Source organism: Ochlerotatus camptorhynchus, unplaced genomic scaffold, assembly GCF_037179485.1.
Source record: "Ochlerotatus camptorhynchus isolate MF236.1 unplaced genomic scaffold, CSIRO-AGI_Acam_v1.1 ptg000747l, whole genome shotgun sequence".
Taxonomy (NCBI): domain Eukaryota; kingdom Metazoa; phylum Arthropoda; class Insecta; order Diptera; family Culicidae; genus Ochlerotatus; species Ochlerotatus camptorhynchus.
The window spans coordinates 99,391-126,487 of NW_027041215.1; the positions used below are offsets into that span (position 1 = coordinate 99,391).

Consider the following 27,097-nt stretch of genomic DNA (forward strand, 5'->3'; position numbering starts at 1 on the left):
TCTCCTGTTATCCTCAGATTCTAGTTTTTCTGAGGTAGTGGATACTCCACAGTTTTCCATCGTGAAGAAATCTCTCAGTTGTTCGTTCAGCATGTAGTCCGCATCGGGCGCAGCAGCAGTGTGGAAGTTGACTGAAGCCCTTGGTGCTGATTGCTTTGATGAACACCCATATATTCCCCAGCCGAGACGACACTTAGCGGCTATTGGATCCTGGGGACCTCCCTCGCGCAGTTTCAGTGGAACTCCAAGTCGAAGATTGTCTAGTCCGATCAGTAATTTTGGTTGGACTAGATCGTGATCCTCTAGTGGCAGGCCTTTGAGGTAAGGAAATCGTTGACTCATGTCACGGTAGTTCAGGCGTTGAGAAGGTAGAACCAGACAGCTCACTGTACGTGCCTGGCAAAGATCGTAACGAGCACAACTGTTTTTCCCCGCTATCTCAAAGTTGATTTGCTGAGACCGCGGCTCCTTGCGTGTCATGTTTCCTGTCCACTGTAGGGTGAGTGGTTTCGTAGGGCCCACAACGCCAAGGTCCTTCGCAACGTTTTCCTCCAGAAGAGTGATTTGTGAGCCTTCGTCGATGAACGCGAAAATAGTTATGCTTTTCTCCTTTCCGTATAAAACTACCGGTAGAATCCGGAATAGTGGTTGATGTTCGTTAGATGAGAGTTGATTCGACGAAATGTTCACGGAATGCGATGACGAGGCGGGATTGGAATTGGAGTGGAGGAGTGTGTGATGTTTCAAACGGCACCCTTCTATTCCACATCCTTTCCATGACTTGCACGGCCATTTTCCGTGGTTGTTCAAGCACGTCCAGCACAAGCCTTGGTCCGTTGCTAGTTTCCATCGTTCCTCCATACCTAGCTGCTTGAATTTTACACATTCGGCTATCTTATGGCCTTCATGACTACAAGAGCAGCATGTTCGAGCTGATTTGCGTGGATTTCCGGTTGCACTGAGCTGCTTGAAGCCGGCAGAATTACCGGAAGAGTGGGTTTGAACCATTGCCCTCTCCTTTGACCGCTGCTTCTCATTTCTCGGGATTTTCTGATACCCAGGAAGCTCGAAACTCACTTCGCTGGCCGCCTTTACCAATCTTTCCATGAACTCCCCAAACGTCAGAACAGTTACTCGAAGTCGTTGGCTCTTAAATGCAGCCCAATCCATCCTCATTGGTCCTGGCAACTTCTCTACCAGTTCCTGCATGAGCATCGGGTTCGAAAGATGGTCTACTTGCTGCGCTGCTTGGAGATGATCAACAAAGTTTTGAACTGCCAGTCCAAATTCGAGGATCGATTCGGGCCGGTCATGTCTAGGGCCTGGTGTCCTGCGGATAGTTTCGAGCAGGGACCTGATGAGTAGTTCCGGGCGTCCATAAAGTGTTCGTAGAGTGTTCATTACTTGTGGCACGCTGGCTGGCAGCAGAAGTCTGCTTCGTACTGCATCTCGAGCATGTCCAACGAGACACCGTTGTAGACGAACGAGGTTTTCAGCATTGGAGTATCCACAACTAATCGTAGACTGTTCAAAACTGCTGATGTTTGGCTTTCCGTTGAAAGTGGGTAAATCCTTTCCGACCACTTGTCGGGCAGCTATTTGCTGAGAACTAAGAGCACCTGGTGGGTCACGTGGCATCGGAGGATCTCGTGGTATCGGAGGATCACGTGGTATCGGCGGGTTGATCAAAGTCCGTGGATTACGTACCAACGGTGGACCACGTGGAAAAGGAGGATTTCTAACTCTCGGTGGACTTTGCTGTCGTGGGGTCCGATTGTAAACCTCTCCATTGTAACTGATTCCATGGTTAGGGCTCGGATAATCCCGATGTCCATCTTCTCTCGAATGGTGATGACACATTGGAGATGTATGTTGAGGAACAACTGGTTCGGAGACCACCGTAGAACTATGTCGTAAGGAGGTGTTCCATGGACTGCGACGCGGTGACGATGTCATGGAAACTGGATTATCATCGTGTTGAGTGCGTTGACCACAGACCGGCGAGTGATACGGATCTGGTACGATAGGAGGCCATTTTTCTCGAGGAATAGGTTCCGAGGTTGATATGTATCGACGAAAAGGTTCTCTAACGATGAGTGATGGTATCTCTAGAGGTGGGATTGTGGTTTGCCGAGGTGATGTTTCTGTACATGAGTGAGCTGGTTGAGCAGAGGTCCCGCGTGGTTGATTTGTGACAGATATAGATGAAAGGGTACCACGGAAAGTGGGTACATTCACTGACATCGAAGAGACTCTTCCGGGCAGTAACTCTTCTGGGGCCGGAGAGACCATTCTGGAGTTGTTTCCATCTTGTGGTTCAAATTCTTTCCCGCCAGTCTTCCCATAGGGTTGATTAACTTTCAACCATTCCGCAACTTTTTCACGTGAGCTTGCTATGGAACTCACTACACTACCACGTTCCGAAATCTGCAACATGATCTCGGTCCTCTTTCCCAGTGACTCTCTGCGGATAAACTGCTGTTTTAGCAAATGCGCTTTGTCCGCTTTCAGCTTTAGCTGGCGCAAACGTAGCTCCTCGTCCAGCAACTTCCGCTTCTCCTCCAACTGGCGTTGTGCTTCTTCGAGCTCGCGTTGTCGGAGTTCTTCTTCCTCCTTAAGCTCTTGTTCTTTAAGTTTAGCCTCTTCCTCTGCCAGTTCTAGCTGCTTCTGTACAGCCGACGACCTAGTACTGTTGCTCCGGATAGCCGATTGCGCTTTACTTCCTCTGTCTGAAGTCACTTTTACCTCTGACATCTTGGATGGCCTCCCTTCAGACGTTTTAGTAGACTGGTTACCCCTTGAACGTGGCCGCAGTATTCGGAGGGACGCTGCATTTTCCTCCTGACACTGCTTACACATGTATGGACGTCTTTGCACGGCTTGAGTCACGCCGGCACAGATAAAGTGCTCCCATTGACGGCACTGATCACATGCAACCATATGCGTATCTGCCCAATTTGGACGATCGCATGATTTGCATTGATATGTCGATTGGTTGTGATGTCCTTCCATTCCGACAACCCACGTACAAAATTCTTAAAGAATGTTGTGGGTAAGTTTCCAACTCCAGTGAGCAAACCGATTTTTGTTGAGCGGTAAGCTTTAAGCTAAAATAAACAATTTATTAGATCTTTTCTCTTCGATATTCCTCGCAAACTTACAATTTTGGTGACCTTAGGAAATGTTAGGATCCTATCACGCCTTCACGGGTATTAATTTGGGAATTTACTGTACTGCATATAGGCATATTTAGGTTATGTAACAGCGATAATAATTTCATTTACTTACGATCTAATTATGGTTATAAGTAGCTTTAATATGTTCTAGTTGCGTTGAAGTTCTAACCCATGTAGTAGATGTCCTAAATTAAAGCATAAATCAGCGTAAAAATTCGGTTTCTACCGATTCCAAAGGAATACACATGTTACCTGGTGTAAACAATTCCCGTGATAGCACATATTAGCATTAATCACTAGCATGGGTTTCGTTTTAATTAATTTACGTAACTGTATTTACTCTAGGTAAGTTAGTTTAAGTTTTAGGATAATCAACTAGACTAACGTTAGACACTTTTACTGTAGGAATATTAAATTTTTATAGAACTCAATAAATCACTGAACATCTACGATCGATTTCTGAATACCGTATTGTTCCAATGATGTTTACGTTTTTTTCCTTTGTCCCGTCGTTGCCAGAAGATCGTCCGACAGGCCATTGTAGATCGGTCTGTCTCTGCCGGCCACAGTTGAGTTGCGACGGGGGGTCTCGTCGTGACACTCGTATTAAGCAATAACCATACCCGAGCTCTTTTCCCGATCATTCCCCTTCAATTATACGATCGGTAGCCTTCTTCCGGTAAGGGATAGCGATTCTATACTGACTGACAGCATGAAAGCAGTGCGTTTGTTATAGAGCGGGTTGGTAATAGCATACACTGAGAAATATTATTACATTACTTTGAATAATTATTTCATTATTGTATTTTCATCGCCCAAATCTACTACACTCAGAATTACGAGTTCGCGGTGGACTGTTAAGGATCATTCTGAGGATCTTGTTTTGGATCCTCTGAAGCTTTAAGTGATGGCACTTAGCACAACTCTCCCAGATTGGCATACCATACACAATAGCCGGCAGAATGATTTGCTTGTGGACAGCAAGCTTGTTTTTGAGGGACAGGGTGGACTTCCTGTTTTTCAGAGGGTAGAGCGACCTGATCAAGATGTTACACTTGGTGGATGTCTTGTCCACATGGGATCGGAATAGCAATTTGCTATAGAGAGTGAGACCAAGGTAGACTACTTCACTCGACCATTTAATGGGAGTGCTATCAAGATGGATCTTGACGTTAGCAGGCGGAACAAGCCGAGGTGAATACGAGTGTGGAAACAGAATGGTTTGTGTTTTAGCTGCATTGATACTAATCTTCCAGCTCTTAAAATAGTCGGACAAAACATCCAGGCCTGATTGTAGTTTACTCGCCAGAGCACGGATCACTCGACCCTTATAGATGTTGGAGGTGTCATCTGCGAACATAGACAGGATTCCACCACCCGGCAGGGGAGGAACGTCTGACGTGAAAATATTGAATAGGATAGGTCCAAGCAGGCTACCCTGAGGGACCCCTGCATCAACGTTAAACGTATCAGAGGGGACATTGTTCAAGTAGACCTGGAATGACCTGCCCGACAAGTAGTTTTTGATGATTTTCACGAGGTAGATCGGAAAGTTGTATCGATGCAGCTTGTACACCAGGCCATAATGCCAGACATTGTCGAATGCCTTCTCGACATCCAACAATGCCATGGCAGATGTATTGGAAACGGACTTGTTCCGCTTGATGATGTAAGTAACCCGTGCGAGTTGGTGGATGGTAGAGTGGCCTTTCCTAAACCCGAATTGCTCTTCAAGAAAGATGTTGTTGTCATTTGAAAACACCAGCAGACGGCTGAGTATCAACTTTTCGAATAGCTTCTAGATGGAGGACAAGAGGCTGATGGGGTGATAGCTTTTGGCACTGGTAAGATATTTGCCAGGCTTGTGTATTGGAATCACTTTGGCTAACTTCTAACATTTGTTGAAGATAACGGTAAGATGGTTGAAGAAGTCAATACTCAAGTTTTTCAACTTGAGGTTGACTACACCATCCATACCCGCAGCCTTCATGTTTTTAGTACTTCTAATAGCTGCTATCACCTCATCAGCCGATATTCTACTATGATCATGCACTACTACGGGGGTGTCAGCGACTCTAGTCATTGCCTCCTGAACGGCATGAGCAAAAGCACGACAGCAGCGCTGTTTTATATCTTTTCACCTGATAAAATTTCCCGCCGTTTTTTTATGAACGGGGCGGAGCAAAAAGTTTCTTCTGTACAGAATATGTGAAAAAGGATGGACTTTGGATGTTAATATAATTGAATATATAGAGGTACCAGATATGTTTAACCGTCAGTTGTGTGTAATTCACCAACTTAATATCATCGAATATGTCTTTCAAGCAATTTGTTTTTCTCAAATTTGTACGTTTTGGTGTGGAAAAAATTAAGGGAAATACTTCTGTTTTTTCTAATAATTGTGGTTTGTTGAAAATTTATTTCCCGGAAAAAAAAGTGATCGTCAAAGTTCAGTTATTGAGGTGGGGGGGAGAGGTTGTTGAGGTGGGGGGTGAGGTTTTCGAGGGGGGGGGGAGGTTGTTTTGAAGGGGGAGGAGGTTTACAAACATTGCTTTTCCTCATTGTGTCGCGTTCCTCATTTCACGCCGTGATCCACCTTTAGCCACTGACTCGGTCCTGCTTGCTGCTGTTACAACTTGGGACACTTTGTCCCTATAGGTTCTTCTGGATTTTGATATCTTTCCGAAAATCACAAACGCACTCGTTGGTGGTTAGAACAATAATAATCTTTATTCAGAATTATATTCCTTAACACATTTTTCCTACGGGAGACACCTGAAGTCATTATGTGACAGTTTATGTAAACGATCACCAATCAGCGATCGATATCAACAAACGAGAGAATGAGAGAATGAGAGAGAGAGATAATTTGGAGAAGGCAAATTGGTTAAATCGGTTGCGCTGAAAATGGCTTAGCAACTAGGAATATCGGCTGCCCGGAGTGCGCCTTGGCGACAAGCAATACGATATCCTTAGACGCCGAGTATGGGTTATTGAATTCGTTTTAGCGTTCATCGAACTGCTCCATGCACTTGCTGCGTAAGGAGTTCGATGTCCGAGTGAGGCATGGGAAAATGCTTGTTACTAATTGAAAACTGAAATGATTTTTTGGAAATCGATGACATGTGAGTTGCGCATGTCACATTCCCCTTAAGGAAAAAATGATTGAATGTAATGGAAATTATTTTGACTTCAAATGTCTCGCACAATTTTTTTTCTGTTGTTTTTTTTTTAACGCACCCCTTCCCCCTAAAAGAGAAAGAAATGCACTACCATATATATTTTTCTGAATTTATTTTATCAATCTTGATATATGTACTTCCTGTTGTTTATTGTCTTTGCCAAGTATTGTAGCATTTGATGGATTTAGTTTTATTACTTTGAATGGGCCGTTATAAACTGGTTCTAATTTGTGCCTATTTTCAATTTGTAAATATACTGTATCGCCTAATTTTATGTCTGAAGGAGTGATTTTACTGTTCGCTGTATTTGTTCTTTTAACTTTTTCACTTTGTATTGTTTGCATGACGTTATTGTGTGTAACTTTTAATCTGAATTTCAATTCTTTTTGATAAGAGTCTAGGTTGTATAATGGTTCTATCTGATTATTTTTGCAAAATTCGAAAGCGTTTAATTTTTTCCCAAAAATAATTTCAAATGGCGTGTAGTTGTGTTGTAAGTTCGGTGTTGTATTATAACAAAAACAATAAAAGGACAGCCATTCATCCCAATCATTTCTACGCTCGTTTCCAAACATCCTCAAATACTCATTTAAGCATTTGTGATTGCGTTCCAGAGCGCCAATTGTTTGGGGATGATATGCTGTAGAGCATTTATGGTCTATTTGAAGTAAATTACTTATTTCATCAAACACTCCCTTGTACTCTGTACCTTGATCTGTTTTTATACATTTCATGGGACCGAATACAAGAATGCATCTGTCTATTACTGCTTTGGCAATCGTAAGAGCTGATTTATCGGGTACTGGTATAGCAATTACGTATTTAGAAAGATCACATTGCAATGTAATTGCATAGCGATTTCCTTTTTCCGTAAGAGCAAACGGTCCGACTGTGTCAATAGACACGACGTCGAATGGTTTATTTGGTGTTGTTGTTACTATGGCAGGTGTTTTAAGAGGTATGTAATGTTTATTCATTTTGCATAAGGCGCATGATTTTACATAATCTGTTATCGTTTTCTTCATGTCTGGCCATGAATAAAGCGATTTTATTTTCTTATAAAGTCTATTTATACCGAGATGACCTCCAATTGGAGAATCATGGTATTGTTTAATTATGCTATTAATTTGTGTTTCTGTTGAAACTTCAATAGGTTTTTCATAAAGTATTATTGCAGTATTCCTAAGAATAGCATTGCCGATTTTTTTGAAAGTATCTATATTGACGTATGAAAAAATATCGTCATTTATTTGAATTGCTAGCTTCTTTTGTGCATTTATGTTGTCATTTCTTTGTATGTTTGTTTGGGCAGGCCTGCCATCTATATATTGTAATGCCCTTTGTAATTCTGTTTCCATATTTGAATTTAATGCGAGGGTTACTGCTGGAGTAAGCTTCTTTCTAAATTTTTTTTCATATATTATCATATCCATGCATGATTTATTAAAACTATAATTAAACGTTAATTTTGGCAAATCAAATGCCTCCAAACTACTGACAGCTTCGTACACATGAAGTTGATCAGGCTTCTGTGTCTGAAGGTCAGGCGATGGAGGTGGATTCTTCTTTGTCATAGACCTAGTTATAATGTACATATTCTTTAGACTATCAGAGGTTATCTGTATTCTTGATAACGCATCTGATAACACGTTGGAACTGCCTTTGATGTATTCCACTTCAAAATCGTACTCCTCTAAATCCCATCTCATCCGCGTAAGTTTGGATGAGGGATTTTTCAGAGAAAATAGATATATTAGTGGTCGATGGTCAGTGCGTATTATAAATTTTCGGCCATAAATATAAGGCCTAAAATAATTTACTGCCCAATGTATTGCGGTCAATTCCTGCTCTATTGTTGACTTATTCGATTCACCTTTCGTAAATGCTTTACTAATTGGTAATTCGAAATCGCCGTAACGTTGAGCTAGGACTGCTCCGCAAGCTACTTTGGACGCGTCTGTTGTTATTATAAAATCTTTTTGATAATCTGGGAAATGCAAAATCTGTGGCGATAACAATTCCCTTTTCAGAATTTCAAAAGATTTTTGACATTCTTCATCCCACTTGAAATCTACCTTTTTTCGTAGTAATTTGTTTAATGGGCTGGTAATGTCAGCAAAATTTTTAATGAAGCGCCGATAATAATTGCAAAATGCAACGAATCGTCGTACTTCATCAGCACTTTTCGGGATGGGATAGTTTAAGATTATTGAATGTTTAGTTTTATCGGGTTGTATACCATCCTTCGAAATATGGTGACCTAGATAGGTTACCTCATTCTTAAAGAAATGGCATTTAGATGGGTTCAATTTAAGATTAAAATTTCGTAAATTTTGAAATAAGTTACGTAAGTTTGCTATATGATGATTTTTAGAACATCCTATCACAATGATGTCATCGATATAAAGGAAAGCATATTGTGGGGGCAAACCACTTAACGCGATAGACATCATTCGTTGAAAGGAATTTGGGCTGATATTAAGGCCAAAAGGAAGTCTATTAAATTCATAATGGCCCGTATCAGTTGAAAATGCGGTATATCGTTTTGAACTTTCATTTAAAGGGATTTGATGAAATCCGGACATCAGGTCAAGCGTTGAAAAATATCTAGCTCGCCCCAACTGATCCAAAATTTCGTCTATACGTGGGAGCGGAAATTTATCTGGAGTTATATTCTTATTAAGCTGACGGTAATCAATAACTAGCCGCCATTTTTTGCTTTCGTTTGTAGTGGATTTCTTAGGGACAAGTAGGATAGGTGAGGTTGAATTTTGAATTATTCCATCATTGAGCATTGTTTGAATTTGGTTGGAAATCTCTTGTTTTTGAGATTCGGGTAATCTGTAATTTTTTATGTATATGGGTTTGCTGTCATTGAGAGTTATATCTTGTTTGTAAAAATTGTTCTCCGATAGCGTATCACCTTGAAGTGAGAAAATATCGTTGAATTCAATGCAAAGTTTTTCGAGTTTATCTTTGATGAGGGGGTCATTATTTTCAATGTTCAGTTCATTTTTCAATTTTTGTGTTCTTTCAGTCGAATGCATTTTGTTCGCATTGTTTGAAATAGTACAATAATAAAAGTTTGCAAGTGATTCATGTTTAGCCACGAAATTTGTCGGCAATAAGACATCCTTGGTTGTTGTGTTGATGATTTTAACGTAACGGTTTTCTTTGTTCACTATTGTGTTTGCACAAAACACTCCAGGACATATTTCTTCTGACAAAATAACGCTGTCTTCATGAATGTCGAAATTGTTTAGGTGTTTTATAATTTCACATCTAGCTGGTATAAGTTTTGAATCTATAAACCTATTTATTATCGGAATACTAAATGTTTCGTAATTAATCGTTAAATTGAGTAATCAGGATTCGTAATCAACTTTACATTTATGTTTCACCAGAAAATCTCTCCCAAGAATTCCATCGGTAGGAATTGGGAAATCATTTCCAACAATGTGAAACGTGTGCGGTATCTCAATATTATTTATTATTATATTTGATTGGGTAGTACCCATCGTACTCACATTTCCTTGTCCTATTCCAATTATATCGCATTTTTGACTGGGATAATATATTTGAGTTCTTTTTACCCCTCCAGCTTTAATGACCGATATATCAGATCCACAATCAACAATAAAAGTACGCTGTGAAACCGCCATATCGACAATTAGCTGAACATAATTGGTGGCAGATACATTTATTGTGTATGCTGCCCTAACTGTACCCCTAAAGGGTGGATATTTCCTTGTGGTAGATGTGTCACATGTTGTTGCTGTGGAATTTGCATTGGTTGTTGTATCGGTAGTTGAATTCCCTGCTGTAGTGCTGGGTGATATGCAACACCGTTATGTTGGGCTAAGAACATGTTCGGTGCGAACCGACCTCGCTGAGTAAAGTTTCCCCTTTGATTTGGGAAACGATTATTTTGAAAATTTCCACGGTTGGAAAAGTGATTTTGAAATCTACTATTCCGTGGAAATTGGTTGGTATGGAAATTATTTTCTTGATAATAGTTTCCTCGTCCTCTGTAACTAGCTCTACCTCGTCATCTTGAACGGTTTCCTCTGCTTGCAACGAATACGTGTGCATTTGAAGAAATGGAATTATTTCCATTATCAGTTGGCACGTCGTTTTCCATTAATTTTTGGATTGCGTCATTAATTTTGCTGAATGTTCCAGCCTTTAGTATGATTTTTGTGTCTCTGTTTTTGGTGCCGTTGATCAGTGATTCAACGCCTTTTTTGTTGCCATTTGATCAGCTACATCATTTGGAATTTTGTTGTTGATATAGACTGATTTTAGCTGTAAAGTTAATTTCTCTACGTCATCACAGAATGCTTCTGTGGTGGAAGTTTGTTTAAGTTTTTGTAACCTTGCCAAAATGTTATCGGCTGTGATTTTTGGAGAGCAATGCTCTTTCAATGCTGCTACTAAATCTTCATAGGTAGCATTTTCTGGTACTGCTTGCCTGGCAGCACCCGTTAGTCGTGTTTTCACGAATCGAGTGGCAATGTTTTTAGCGGCAGCTTTAATCGCTGCGGTGGCCTCCGCGTTAGCGTTGTCGACTAAGTCGAAAAACAACGTAATAGAGTCCAAAAAAGAATTCAGCCTCGTTGGATTGCCATCATATATTTCAACGAGCGCAGTGCCCGTTTTTATGTCTACTTTTGCCATCTTGGGTTTTAATATTTTTTTTCGATTAATCCTATTTGTTAATTTGATATAAAAAATCAATATAAAGGTAACGGTTGTAATATTTAATACCGTGTCTTTGGCGAATTTTAATTTTTCATTAATGATTTGTACGGTATCACTATATTTATTGCGTGCTCCTTTTATGTAAAAATTTAGTTCTGATTGCGCTAATTTTGATTCATTTTGCGCTAATAAATCATTAATATAATTGTAAATAATTTTAATTTGCTTCGCTTTAGCAATCAAGAATTTTTTACTATAAATCCTTCTAGTTAACTAAAATTAAATTTAATTGTGCAATGTTAGAGTCAAGCTCTAACTTAACTTGTTCTATGCCCATAGGAATACATTCATAAGAAATATTTTAGCTCACCAGCCATCCTCTCTGCATCGTCCGAAGTGTCTCGTATCTGCATGCACGTCATTTTTTCCTCGTTGTTGTTGTTTGACGTCGATGGTTACTGAACCGTGTGAGCCGCTGGCGGTGATAATAGCGTTTATGTTTGCATTTCCCGTTACTAAATTCGTCCGTTTCGTTGCACTAACGATAGGCTGGCTCACGTAATAGTTTTTTTTTATCTTCACTTTTTTCGCAGACTGGTTCACGCAATTGTCTTTTTGCACTTTTAATGTTCTACTCTGACACTGTCCAAATTGTCTTGGGATGCTGAGCTGGCGCGGTTAAATCCTTGCCAACGCCACCTCTTCTTCAGAGATTTTCGAAGCACCAACAGCAGTTGCAAAACGTTGATTGCCACAATGATCCACAGCTTTATTTCGTGTGATTCATGGTAAAATTCACTGCTTTCTAAGTGTTCCACTATGTTGACGTTGGTGTTCCCTTCTTGGGTTGTGGAAGAACTTTTCGACTTTTGATTGCCCATTTTGATAAAATTTACTTTATAAACTTGGGCCAGTCTACTGCTCGGGTTTCTTCATTCACAAAATGTCACTTTTTATTCAAGCCGAGTTCAGTGTCTGAAACTTGACACGTTGTGCGGGTAAATACTCTTTAGTTTTTCTTGAGTGATATATCGCACTGCACTCTGCGAACTTTCGGTATCTTTTCGTGGCGACACTTTGTTCTGCTGCCTACCGTACTCTTCTGCCACTATTAACTGGAGAGTTTACCCTAATTGAGGCTATTCTTGTTCGCTCGGTTGACTATCGTGTGTATTAGTCCACGATTGATATCCATTTCACAACCGCTAGTTCAAGTTGCACCAGGGTGATTAGATTCAACTGTTATAGCACATTTTTGTAGCAAACACACATTACTTCCAACTTGATCACATCTAGTACAGACCCGTGAAGTCGCACCTCTTGTATTAAATCACACCACAATGTCCATGATCTTCACGTACTTTTATCTACCGGGACTTATTTCACTGATACCTGTCGTAGGTAGCCATGTTACAACTTGGGACACTTTGTCCCTATAGGTTCTTCTGGATTTTGATATCTTTCCGAAAATCACAAACGCACTCGTTGGTGGTTAGAACAATAATAATCTTTATTCAGAATTATATTCCTTAACACATTTTTCCTACGGGAGACACCTGAAGTCATTATGTGACAGTTTATGTAAACGATCACCAATCAGCGATCGATATTAACAAACGAGAGAATGAGAGAATGAGAGAGAGAGATAATTTGGAGAAGGCAAATTGGTTAAATCGGTTGCGCTGAAAATGGCTTAGCAACTAGGAATATCGGCTGCCCGGAGTGCGCCTTGGCGACAAGCAATACGATATCCTTAGACGCCGAGTATGGGTTATTGAATTCGTTTTAGCGTTCATCGAACTGCTCCATGCACTTGCTGCGTAAGGAGTTCGATGTCCGAGTGAGGCATGGGAAAATGCTTGTTACTAATTGAAAACTGAAATGATTTTTTGGAAATTGATGACATGTGAGTTGCGCATGTCACACTGCAGGACCAAGTGTCAAGCCGTCCGAGGTGACAATGAGCAAAAGCACGACAGCAGCGCTGTTTTATATCTTTTCAGGATCAAGCAGAACGATGTGCAACCGAACCTGATAGGATTTCCCGCCGTTTTTTTTATGAATGGGGTGGAGCAGAAAGTTTCTTTTGTACAGAATATGTAAAATAGGATGGACTTTGGATGTTAATATAATTGCATATATAGAGGTATCAGATATGTTTTACAGTCAGTTGTTGGTAATCCATCGAGTGTATGTCCCTGTTAAGCAATTGTTTTTTGAAAATGTTGGCTCTGCATGTAAAAAAATAATTGTTTATGCATAATTTATTGTATTATGTATATAATATATATAATGTTTATACATTATATTTCCCGGAATAAATGATCGTCAAAGTCCATGTCTTTTTCGGGTTATTGTTAAGGGGGGAGGGGGAGAGGTTGTTAAGAGGAAGGGAGTTTACATGCACGTTTTTTCAAGTCTCATTCCTCATTGTGGTGGACACGCCGTGATCCACCTTTAGCTGCTGACTTAGTCCTGCTTTCTGCAAGACCTAGTGCCACGCCGTCCGAAGCGGTAATGAGCAGAGGCAGGAGAGAAGCGCTGATTTATATTTTTTCATGTTCAAGCAGAATGATGTGCAACCAAGTGGTATTCTTTATGATGACTGGGTTTGGGAAAATGGCTTATTTCATGAAAACAGTGATAAAATTAACATTTGTACATTTTCAATAGCTTAATTTCAGAAAAATTGGAAAAATGTTTTTTTCAACCTAACACTCCTTCACAACACATATTTTTTGATTTGCACCCCAGTATAGTCGGCAAAAACGTAGTTCTACGTCAAAAACGTATGTTTGATTTTTTTATATTTTTTTTTAATAAAAACTTGAATAGAAAGCAGAAGTTTTGAAAACATTTCCAGGATGGACAAACTTTTAATGAAAAAGTTTTTCTAAGAGCAACTTTTAAGGCATTTTTGAAACTTTCATTATTTACGGCAAAATGTTCAGTTTGATGTCAGTATATGATTATAAAAATCGTTTCAAACGATAGTGCTCATATCGATAAACTTCCTATATGTAACCGTTTTCGAGATATTTCAAATTTACTTTCATCATAATCAATTTTTTGTAGAACATATGCCCTTTTCGTAAGTTATACGTGATTGTCCATCAAATATGATAAGTTTTGCAAAATATGCATGTACTTACCTTCAACTTACCCTTGCACCAATAGACTATTGGAAAATTGGTTTTAATCTTATAAGATAAATAAGATAAATAAATGAAATACCCATGCGTTTTAATTTGCATCTTACATTTATTACTTTCGATCGTCTTTAATAGTAATAATTTGTACATAAACCTTTTCGTTGGATATATTTTTATTTGATGAACTTTTGATTGGCTTGTTTTTATATGTTATGAATGGTGCGTTCTTCGTCATTCGAAAATAGTTTCGCTGATATTTTATTTTCGGAAATCTGAACAATACAGTGATATTTTCTTGTACCTGGGATCGTTTTGGCCTTTTCAAAAATGCTTTTCCATTCTGCAGCACCCTGTTCGTATTCCTTTTGTGACACAAAACAAAATTACATTTTTGTTAAATAATCATTACTCTTCTGGTTAGCCCATGCATATAACTCTGCTGCACTTGTGATTGGATGTTCGTGTTCTACAGCCACACTTGCGTTTCTTGCCATTCGTTTTAATGTGCCACCAAATGCGTCACATGGTCCCTTGCCATGCGAAGTTGCAAAAAAGTGCAATTCAACGTCAATATTGTACTTCGTTTTAAATTTACAAAGACTTGCAAAATTTTTGAATTTTTTTGATTGGGATGTAGCTCTATCAGACATAAACATCGCTTTTTTTACTTGTATTTTTGTTTTCCAAAATGTCAGTAATTTTGAAATAAATACTTGCACCGCAATTGTATCGTGTTTTAAAACTTCAGAGATTACGATCAAACTTAAATTTTTAATTAACCCTGATTCTGAATAATAAATGCAAAAAGGATGAATAGTAGCTTGTTGATTATTCCAGTAACTACTATGGGCAGCATCTTAAAGAACAAATGAATAATTTTCGGAAAAATCACAAATTATGACAACTTCTCCATTTTTAAGAGTATTTTTTGTATTTCTCAAGAAACTAGACTGCTGAGTTTTAATATAATCATGGGATACCAGTTTTTCCAACTTTTCGCAAAAATAATGAACAAATCCATCTACTGGTTTTACAAGTTTCTCTAAACTACATCGATCAGTTGAAACCCATTGTTCAAAACATATTTCAGACATACCCTGTTCCTCGATTTTTTTCTGAAAAACTTCTTTCAAAATCTGAGAGACCTGGACAACGTTCGCATTCGCGGAGATAACAATGTTTAGTTCTCGATGATGAGCTGCATAATATTTCTTCAAAATAATGGTTGAAATCTTTTTCGAATGAATATTTTCTAAGACAATGAAACATTAAATTAATATTTTCATGGATGGTGCAAACACAAATATTGTGAGAACCTGAACTACCAAGTAATTTGCAATGCTTTGGTTTTAGTGCTGCAAATGAACTAAATCCAATGCTATTTTTACTAACTTCTTGAAATTTAATAAAAGCTTCTCGCAATGTACAAACTAAAAATCGCTTTTGAATATGAATCTTCTTACCTTCCTTCTTCACTGAAACGTAATCGTTTAGACTCTGCTTATCTGGTCGCTTTCGAAGAACTGCAATACCTCGTTTTTAATTTCGGGATCCAAACCGTGTCCTAACCTTTTGTTGGGGGTGGCCAATACTCCTTTCCCGTTTGTCAAGCATCGAGCTTGCAATACAATGTATTTATTTGTTTCAAACTCGTCCATTACCATTTGCGTTGACCAAGATTTCGGCAAAATCTTCAGAATCCTTATTTGATCGTCTCTCGATGAACCTGGATCAGCAAATCTCTCCTTCAGTTGTCCGATCATCTCATTGTGTTCCGCAGCTTTCAATTTTAGTTGCTCCAGGTCATCTTCTTCCGCTTGAAAACCGAAGATGCGTTTCTTAAAGCCATTGGTAATGTCCATATACTTTCTCCGGGGATAGTTAACATTCTGGAATTTTTTTGTCGATATTGGCGATACGTTGATACCAGCTATGCCCTTGTTGAATAGCTCAATATTATGCATCCTGGACAATTGTTGCTCTCCACTATCCTGAGATGATGCTGTTGTTATTGACGTAGTTGATGGTATTTCTTCGAGGCCATGTCGAGATGTAGATAGCTGCGGCTCAGCGATGTCCATGACTGATGGTTGCACTTCTAGTTTCAGATTTTCAGCACATGGTTCGATTCTTTTTAAATTCAAGCGACACGTATCACAGATTGATAGAGATGTATCCAAATTAAATGTCCACTCTAGGAACTTATGTTTTTCAATCAAATTTTCGGATAATTTACGAAGCTTTGACGAACACCGTTTATTAGGAAACGGCTTGCAACACTCGACCTTATTGAATTCCATATTCAAATTATACTTGTTCACTCAAATTTTTTTTTAGTGATGTCTGTTTTCAAAAGGATGGTCATGCTTATATACAAACGTAGGTACCATTTGGATATTCAGGTATAAATATTGTTTTGGTATTGAAGCTACTCTAACAGAGAAGCTCTTTTTTTCATGAAAAATACCATGGAAGACATTATAATGTACCTAAAATAATAAGATGGATAGGTACTCCATATTAACAACTTAAATAGGATGAAACTACGCTTGATAATGAAAATAAGTGCAACTTAACTTGTGTTGGTTTCTATATTTAAAATAATAGTGTTTTCATTTCCCCTGTAAATTCTAAACGGGTTGTCTGATTGTTCAATCGTCAAAAGACAAATTGAAGGTAAATATATGTGTATCTTGCTAAATTTATCAATGCTGATGGAGAATCACGATTAACTTATAAAAATGGCTTATTTTCTACAAAAAATTGATTTTGATGAAAGTAAATTTGAAATATCTCGAAAACGGTTATATTTAGGAAGTTTATCGATATGAGCACTATCGTTTGAAATGATTTTTATAATCATATACTAACATCAAACTGAACATTTCGCCGTAAATAATGAAATTTTCAAAAGTGCCTCAAAAGTAGCTCTTAGAAAAACTTTTTTATTGAAAGTTTGTCCATCCTAGAGTTGTTTTCGAAACTTCTGCTTTCTATTCAAATTTTTATAAAAAATATATAATTAAAATCAATAATACGTTTTTTTTGTTATTTGAATTTTGAGGTTTATTTTTAATTTTTTTTTGTAAAAAAACGAAAAAAAAATTTCGTGTATATTTTTTTTTATAAAGCCTTATTAGTTTCCTACAACTCCTTCTTAGTACATTTTTTTCTACAACCAACTGTTTCCGAACTACATTTTTTTTTAAAGTAGGTGTGCAAAAACACATAGGCCCTTTTCAAAAATTACCCTTGAGTCAAAAGGGTCTCCTCTCCTGCGGAAAATACTTGGTCTATCGTACTGAAAATATGGGCCTTTGATTATCATCCAAATCGAAGATGGTCGAGCACGATTTCAGTTTTTTTCATCTCATTCTGGATGGAATCCCTCGCTATTGAAATTTTTATGTGGTACTGAGATTGATCAGAAATAAGTTTTCCTCGGCGATTCAGCTTCAAAACGCTAAAAAAAGAATGCACACACAAAAACGGAGTGCACAATTTTGCACCAATGTTATGCAACATTTCGTAGGTCCGGAGAACTTCGAGATTTGGGCGTAATTGCTATTGTACAAATATATCAATCGCTAATTTCTTGCGAATAAAAGCTCAATCTCGCAAACAAACTATTCCAAATGACAGAGGAATCATTCCTCTGCATGAGTGTGTTGTTAGTTTTCTAGACTGAGTTTTTATTCGCGAGAAATCGGTGATTGAAGTGTTTGTTTACAAAAGTAATTACGCTCAAATCTCAAATCACTCCGGAGTTGATCGGGATGATCTCGATTAGGCATAAATCCCTCAAATAAGTTCTCGGTACATCTTTTATCTACCGATTGAGCAAAACAAAATTACTAAATATTGCTGTTTTTTTAAAGATTCCGTTCGCGTTTTGTAGACGCACATGTATAGTTTGTCATAAGAACACGGGGCGTTTCTGTGGTGGGAAAAAGCTGACTTCCATATCTATCACAGATTACAAATTTGACAGTGAGCATACATAAGGACGTAACCGTGATCGATTTTCTCTTTTGTTAATAACTCGATTGGATTAACATTTCTCGGAAAGTTTGGTGTTGCTTTTGATAACCAATACTACCTGTAACAGCACTACAATGAACAAATTTCAGATAATATTCAAGCTGAAAATTGCGTTAGGTCCTAAGTAGCATTGATCGATTCTCTTCGTTAATCACCTCTATTCCCGTTTTAGTACGAATCATTCGTTCGTACGAACGACTCGATTCGAACGAGTTCGAAAACGGCATTCTGGTTTTCGTACGAACCCGTTCGAACGCAAGCTTTTTCGAAAATAAACAGTGTTAGTGGTACCAGATGCACTTTGACATTTCTTAGCAATTCGAAGCATAGACCGCGCACGAAATTGACATTTTTCGGTCAAGTGGACTGTCAAACGATGTCAACAAAACAATAACATTGTTTAATTGTTTTTGGTTGAACATTTGCGGAAACGTTCCTTATGACCGATAATGCCATTTTGCATCTTCATATCACCAATTTTAATCCAGCCTTATTTTTGAAAAGGAGCTATAAGAACATATCAAGCTTATCTTCAGAAAAAAATTTACTCGAAAACTGTTTGTCCGATCGGTTTAGTGTCTTGCGCAATATTGCAGATAATGGATGAGACTATTTGAAAAAAAAATATGCTCTCTAAAAAAAACCCAACTTTTTTTAAATTTCAAATAAAATCTTAAAAACAATTTTGTTTTTAGGGGATATGTTTTAGGGGACAAAAAATGTCATCTTCTGCACTATAGGTCCAGATGGAGAAATAATGGACAACAAAGTTCTGATTAAAAAAAACTCAAGTTTTTGGAAAAAATATCAAAAACCTGGTCCAATTACTGTTTTGACTTTATATAATGAAAGTTCACCAAATTTACAATAAAAAAGGTGGCTCATCAATATATTAAATTAAAAATAAAACAAAGCGACATTTTTTAATGCACCTCATAGGTATACACTTGTTGCTAAAATGCTAACATGCTACCCATTGCTAAGCAATTCATGGTACCAAGTGGGTTTGTTTTGAATTACCTACGTCCATATATAAGCCAAATCTGAAACGTAATGAACATTATAATATAATTCCCTGTGTATCTGTGAAAGTGACCTGCTTAAGTTCAGTAATTCAGAATACGAAGTGGTAGTTAAAATGAATACTTTTCATTATAAGTGTACTAACGTATTTAAAAAAAGTTGTTCGAAAAATTGCCGAAATCTCACGAATACTAATATACAGAAATTGGTTGATCTGGGTTTTGCGGAACAGAACGAACTTAACAGTAAATTAAAAATTTGTGATTTTTGTCCTATACAGCTTTCTAAACGTACCGAACTATCAAGAAGAGACGAGCTATCGAACTGCGATGAACAAGATATCAACATGAATGTTTCAAGTCAGGAATATTTAGTAACTGTACCATCAATAACATCGGTAGAAACAATCGACTCTAATGTTGGCGAATATTTGCAAAGCGTTAATATTGAACTTTTCAACAAATCTATATATTATTTTGACATCACCAATAAAAAATGAGTTGCGTAAATTATGCTGTGAAGAAATATCATGAAATTAATCAAAGAATTAGAAAGCACATATTTGCACTTAATGCAGAAGCAAACTTAGATGATAACAAAACTGACGATTTTAATGAAATTATTGAACAGCGAACAGAAAAGTTTTCGAAAGAAGATACAACGAAAGCTGAGAAATTTCAGCTCTTGACGGTATTACCAACCGGTGGTAACTAACGATTTAAAATTGGCTCACTACTTGACTAGCCTATTTGTCCCAAGCAAATCGATTAACGTCCCCATTCTACTCGAAATTCTAGTACTACACTATGTTTGTTTAGGTTCGCTATGAATGTTTTACAGATAAAATGAGGGGTTCGTGGATTTTCCTATGTTTCGAGGGGTCTACCGATTAGCCTGGGACCGAAGATAGTACCAGAGCTGAGCCAAAAAGATGAGCACGTTTCTTCGGGACCTTCTGGTCTTAAAGTTATCTCTATGGTATTATCTAGATCATGGACAGTTCAGAAAATTATGGACACATTTAACACAACCAGGTATATGGCAACACAATCTAAACAACTTTTAACCTATAAAGGTGTACACTCCACTATTACTTCGAGGTTAGGCAGTGGATTAAGTGATGATACGAAGGAACTTGTTTTGCAGTTTTTAAAAGACGATGAAACCAGCAGAGCAATGCCTGGGCAGCGTGATTGCGTAACAATAAGAGAAGATGATAAGCGTCAGTCAGTTCAAAAAAGGTTAATGACGACCACTTTACGGGAGTCCTACAAGCGATTCCAGGAATTAAATAGTGAAGTACAAGTTGGGTTTTCAACCTTTACCAATCTCAGGCCTAAGAACTGTAAATTGTTAACTAGTTCAGGGACACATAATGTGTGTGTATGTACTATTCATGAACATGTTAATTTGATTATTCACAACTTAAAGAAATTTGATTTGTCCATTGATTAGAAGTCGATTACAGATAGTTTGATATGTGAAAGAAAAGCTGCCTATGACGCTGTGAAAACTGCATGGATTCATCTTTTTTCGAACAAAAGTTATTGGATGAAATCGTGGAAAAAGGAATTAATGAAATACAATTTGAACAATGGGTCACAACCGACAGATGTGATATAGAAACATTAATTAAAGAGCCGGATGAATTTGTTTCCTATTGAATTGGAGAATTAGAGAAATTAATACCTCATGATTTTATAAAACAACAGCAGTCTATGTTTTTGCAAAATACAAAACAAAATTTACAGGAAGGTGAATTTGAAGTAATTTGTTTTACAAGATGAAGTACAAAGTCTGGAATAATCAGCAAGCAACTATTCATCCATTATTAATTTATTTTAAACATGAAGGAAAAATTAATCATTTGAGTTATGTAGTAACTTCAGAAGATTTGCGCCATGATTCTGTATCTGTAAACTTATTTATCTCAAAAATGATTGCTTTTCTACGTACAGAACAGCAGTTAACTGTGAATAAAATTTATTTCATGTCTGACGGAGCTGCATCCCAGTATAAAAATGGGATTTTTTTTCTAGTGTTTGCCAATTTAAGAATAAATATGGAATAGAAGTTGAATGGCATTTCTTTGCAACATCGCATGGAAAAGGTCCATGTGATGCTATAGGAGGAACACTTAAACGTAAGGCTACCAGAGCTAGTCTAGCTAGAGAACGTGAACATCCGATAAAAAATGCAGGGGAACTATACGATTGGGCTCAGATGCGAAACGAGGATTTTCTTTGTTATGCAACTACTGAAGAGTATGAAACTCATAAGCATGAGCTCAACGAACAATACTCAAGGGCTATAATCATTCAAGGAACTCAACAATATCACCCATTTATTCCTATGCCTGAAAGACAAATAGAAGTCAGACACTTTTCAAACTGTAATGATGTAAAGAAAATTGTTGATATTACTAAGTATTACAGTATTGATTTCTATTACAACTATATCAATCTAAAAATGTAAAAATAAATTAAATCATTCTCTTAAAACCGCAATTATAAGTTCTTTGCATATGCTAACGAGCGAAATATGTATTTGCATGAAAATAAATTGTGTTAAAACATACACATTTCGTATAATTTAGATAATACCGATAAGCCACCAAAAGCATTTTCATTGTAAAATTTTCTGATTTTTCGGAAAAAAAATACTTACGGAATTGGAGAACCGCGAAATACATTTAAAAATGGCCAAAAACTACCAACATTTTAAAAATATCTACCTTCAAACCACTACATCTCGAAAATGGTGTGACTTAGCAAAATTTTACTCGGGTGCTTTTTTATTGTAAATTTGGTGTACTTTCATTACATAAAGTTGAAACAGTAATTGAACCAAGTTTTGAATATTTTTCCAAAAACTTGAGGTTTTTAAAAAAAAAGAACTTTTTTGTCCATCATTTCCCCATCTGGACCTATAGTGCAATAGATGGCATATTTTGTCCCCTGAAACATATCAACAAATAAAAAAAAAAAATGCAGAAAATCCTTTTTTTGAGAAAAATGTTTTTAAGACTTTATTTAAAATTCTAAAAAAAGTTGGGTGATTTTTTTTGAGTTCATATTTTTTTCAAACAGTCTCATCTATTACCTGCAATACTGTTCAAGATACCAAACCGATGAGACAAACAGTTTTCGAGTAAAAAATTTTTGAACAAAGGCTTGATATTGTTCTATTTGCCCTTTTCAAAAATAAGGCTGGATTCAAAATCGCGATATGAAGATGCAAAATGGCATTGTTGGTCGTTTCCGCAAATTTTCAATCATATCAAAACCGATTTGCGAATTCGTAGGGAATAGCTTAAACATTCAAGTTTGCCTGGTGTTGTTTTATGCGAGTGTACCCCATTAGGCATAAATACGTTAGGCATACGGACGTTAGGCATAATGGACGTTAGGCATAAAGTCATTAGGTATAATGGACGTTAGTCATAATATACCTTAGGCAAAATGGACGTTAGGCATAAAATGTCTTGCAGCAAAAAGGGTTATCTTCCATTTAAATAATTTTGGTATCCCATGACATATACGTATTTCGACTACAATGTGCAGTCTTCATCTGTGTCATTCCCACTAAAGAACTTATCAAAATCTAACCAAAATTATTTAAGTGGAATTAAATGGAAGAAAACCCTTTTTGCTGTTTTATTTAAGCATTCCGCTAACAACCCAATTCCATTGCTTCAATAAAAAATCTTGCTGCTGTGCAACTCTAGAAACCTGTTTCGAGCATGGTAAACAATGCTTAAATTAGGCTAAGCGTTGAATAAAACATGATACAAGTTAAACAAACATAGTTTATTTAATAAGCACAGTTTGTAATCCATTATTTATCATATCATAAGTGACGTAGCTACATATTTACTTAGATCCAAGATTAGTAGCGATAGCGGTTAAGTAATCTGGCAATGAAAAGTCAGCATAGTTTTGAACTATATCTTGAAATCAATGGCATCTAGAAATAAAAAAAATCACACATTTGTTGTAATATATACTTACACACATATTGCAATTGTCAAAGAAGAAAAGGTTTTCCTTAAAAGAATAGCTCATGAAATAAAGAATGGTGAATTCTGTGGTTTTTCATTCAATAACAAAAAAAAAAAAAAAAAAAAAACATACCTGCTGCTTCCAGGATTTCCTGCCATACTTTTCGATACAACGATTCTGTTTTTGTTGTCATCAGAATGAAAACTAGCGGAACCGTCTGCTGATATGAGGGAGTGATACTTCCATGAACATTGACGAGTTGCCGAAACAAACAAGCAACTGTGGCAAACGTACCATCTGAAACCCAATACTTTGCCTGTTCAAGACGTCGCAAGTTTTCATGAGTTCCAAAAATTAAGGCTCTTTCATTATTGTCACCGAAGTCAGCAAACAATAGACGGTCGCCATTATCATCCTTCTGGAATTCATCGGGTAGATTATGCCCAACGTCCATTATGCCTATCGTAAATTATGCCTATCGTACATTATGCCTCACGTCCGTATGCCTAACGTCCGTATGTCTAATGTCCGTATTCCTAACGTCGTGTACCCGTTTTTGCATATTCGCGTAGGATATTAAGGATACCAGTTTGTTTGCTGTAAAGAAAATCAATATTTATTCTTGAAACAAAAAAAAAAAAAAAACTAAAAGTTGTACAGATGCATAAGTTCTATTAATTGATGGACAGGTCAATTCAGAATGCCGTTGCCAGTTGGGACTAGTGTGCAATTTGATATTTAATTGTTTGATGTTATTTGACAGCACGATCAGATAGAAGGTTGATGTCTTCATTAAAGTTGTTCGGATTGACAAAACCTATTGAATGATGGGCATTAGACTGATGCAAAATTTGACTTTTTCGCTCCACAGTGCTTAAATGGTTTCAAATTGGGTCCTGATTAGCCTCCCAAAGTTACAACTCATTTGGTTAGAAACAGACTTCGCACAAGCCATTTGAAGTTTACATGTAAATTACTATGGGAAATCTTAACTTTTTGTTCATTGCCTTCTAGTCTTTTTCCATATTGAGCTGCGAAACAGTTCGATAGCCATTCTTATAGAAAATTATCTCAGCTACAACTTTGCCCAAGACCGTTTCTATGTAAAACGAGACAGGAAAAAGTTATTAATTATTTAAGAGATTGGTAAACTTATGACATGATCAAGCAGCTGCTCTGTAGGCAACACTGTATTTTGCAGTGTGACATAGTAGTCATGATTTTTGTGTCCTATTCAACGCCCCAGAAACACCAATGTTGCCTGCTGAGCAGGTGATTGAGCATGATCATAAGAAATCAGCGCATTGAACCATTGATAACTTTCGATCCTTGCATTTAATCAAAAAGTGGTCTTGAGCAAAGTTGTAGCTGGGAAAATTTACTACAAGCACAGTTGTTTGCTTTTGAAGCAGACCGGTATGGGGAATTATTAGATAGACATGAACAAAAATCTTGGTTTTACCATAGTAATTCCCAAACAAACTTCAAATGGTTTGTGCCATCTCAGTTTCTCACCAAATGGGTTCAAATTTTGAGAGGTGAGTCAGGATCCGATTTGGAATCGTTTAAGTATTGTGGAGCGAAAATTTCAAATTTTGCATCACTCTAATGGGCATTCAGTTCAGAACTTACTCACCAGGTGGTGCTAGTTCCATAAAAGTTGACAAGTTCCTGACCAGTTGGTTAGTTCCATAAAAGTATTATACGTCTTTAGGCAAAAGTAAATGGTTCTGCACAGAAGTTGTTCTCAATATGTAAATATTAAATTTTTCAGGATTTTTGCAAGCTCCAGAATTCAAGTTTTTTGTATTAATGTTTTGGACTCATAATTACATAAATATTTGTTATGTCAGCTGTTATAGAAATGCCTTTGTCCGAAATTTTCTGATTGTTTCGATCTTTCATATTTCTCAGACTTCGAGTTTTAAAATTTTTATTTCTAAATTATATTTTTATTGCATGATTTTTCAATCAATTTCCATATGAGATCTTTAACTTCACGTAATTTTAAGTAAAATTATTACAATCAAACAACCAATTCACCAAAAATTAAGCAAATTAACCATAACATTTTTATTAGGGATTACAAAACATTTCAAAGTTTTTATTCCCTGGCTGTCTCGCGATTCGCGAGTTTGGAGTGACGTTTGACAAGCGGACAAAAAACGCATTCGTACGAAAATGGGAATAGCACAACATCGTTCGAACGAACGATGTTCGAAAATTAGAATTGCTTCGAACAGGGTTGCTTCCACTCACTTGCTATAAACAAATATTTTTCGGAATTTTGCAATCATTCGATGTTATAATGGTATGTTCTACTTTTAAGTAACAAGAAGAGGGCGTAAAGTATATATTTGACTCATAAAACCTGTCAATTTCGCTTTCAGAGCGTCACAATCAGCGATCTTATGATTCGTGAGCGTTCACTCTGAGTGAGCGCTCACGAGTTGTAAAATCGCTGATTGTGACGCACTGAAAGCAATATTGACAGATTTTCTGTGTCAAACATATACTTCATGACCTCTTCTTGTAACTTACAACAATTAATTAGCATTATACTATTTCATGATTTCATAATTCCGAAAAACATTTTTTTATAGCAAGTGAGTGGAAGTAACCCTGCCTTCGAACGAAAACGGGAATACGAAATTGCTTTCCTTTCGAACGAATCCGGTTCGTACGAAAACAGGAATAGAGGTGTTTTGTTTCCGATTATTTGCAAGCACACCGTTTCTATGCTGCGATCAATGACCGATTCGGCCATTTGGGAAAATTGCACATGATGAAAATTCGGGTTTCACTACGTCTCCCACTAAACTTATCTGGATAATCACCCCAATTCATAATAACTACACCGGAGCAATGTGTCCATCCGCGCTCGAATGGACCAACATGTTTGGGATAAAGGATTTTTGTTATATTTTGCGAACTAAAAGATAAGTGAGCGGTGCCGGTGGTGTAGTGGTAAGCGTGATTTCCTCTCACCCCAGCAGGCCTGGGTTCAATGCCAGTCGGCGCCACCGAGATGTTCTGAGGTATAACATCTCTGATCACGCCTTCCTTCGGAAGGGAAGTAAAGCCTTTGGTCCCCGGTTCATGAGTTGATGGGTCGATAGGTAGGGTCCAGGTTTGGCGTCGGTAGCATTGGTGCTCAGCACGGAAAACAAGATCGACGGAAAAACCAACCAAAGGAAAAAAAAAGATATGTGGGTCTGATCGCCATGTTATTCATTAACTTTTATTTTTTCGTCAATAAGCAATAGGTTGTTATTGTAGCTCAATTTGAACCATCGCATAACACAAATTTGAATTCAAATAAATTTTGCACGACATTTTGAAAACATCACCAAGTTCTCTGAAATTCTACGACCCACCCATCCGTTTTACAAAATCTTAAATCTATTTCATATATCAAACATCACCGAACTGTTTACCGAACGATCAGTTGTTCAGATTTCGGTAAAATTTCACAGATTTCGGAAAAATAATCTTAGTGTGTACCGAGTTATTAACGAAAGAGGATTGAAGTCGATCAGTTCACAATGACCCAACTGAAATGTTTAATGTTACTATTTCTCAATTTGTTGGTGAAAAATAGGGCTATGTGAATGTTTGCACCGTCTTCTATGTTAATCATACTAATTGCATTTTGCATGCGAGTCATTTTTTAGGCTTCCTTGTTCTGCTGTTGCTCTTCAGTTCCGCATTACATTCCGGGCAGGTCACACGTTTAGTTGCCAATAACTGTTAGGCTTGACGAAAATTTCATTTATTTTTTTCAGAGAGATGACTGTAATGACCAAGGACGTACTAAATGG

At 37.3% G+C, this 27,097-nt stretch overlaps 1 protein-coding gene across 3 annotated transcripts in view; it reads left to right on the top strand.

Moving 5' to 3' along the window:
• LOC135714870 (inactivation-no-after-potential D protein-like) overlaps positions 1-27,097 on the top strand; it is a 271,137-nt gene that overhangs the window by 36,939 nt on the left and 207,101 nt on the right. For all 3 annotated transcript variants that reach the window (XM_065238285.1, XM_065238284.1, XM_065238283.1), the window contains one exon: positions 27,062-27,096. In XM_065238285.1, the coding sequence (XP_065094357.1) occupies positions 27,066-27,096 (31 nt within the window). In that variant the 5' untranslated portion in view covers positions 27,062-27,065. The remainder of the gene's footprint in view (positions 1-27,061; position 27,097) is intronic.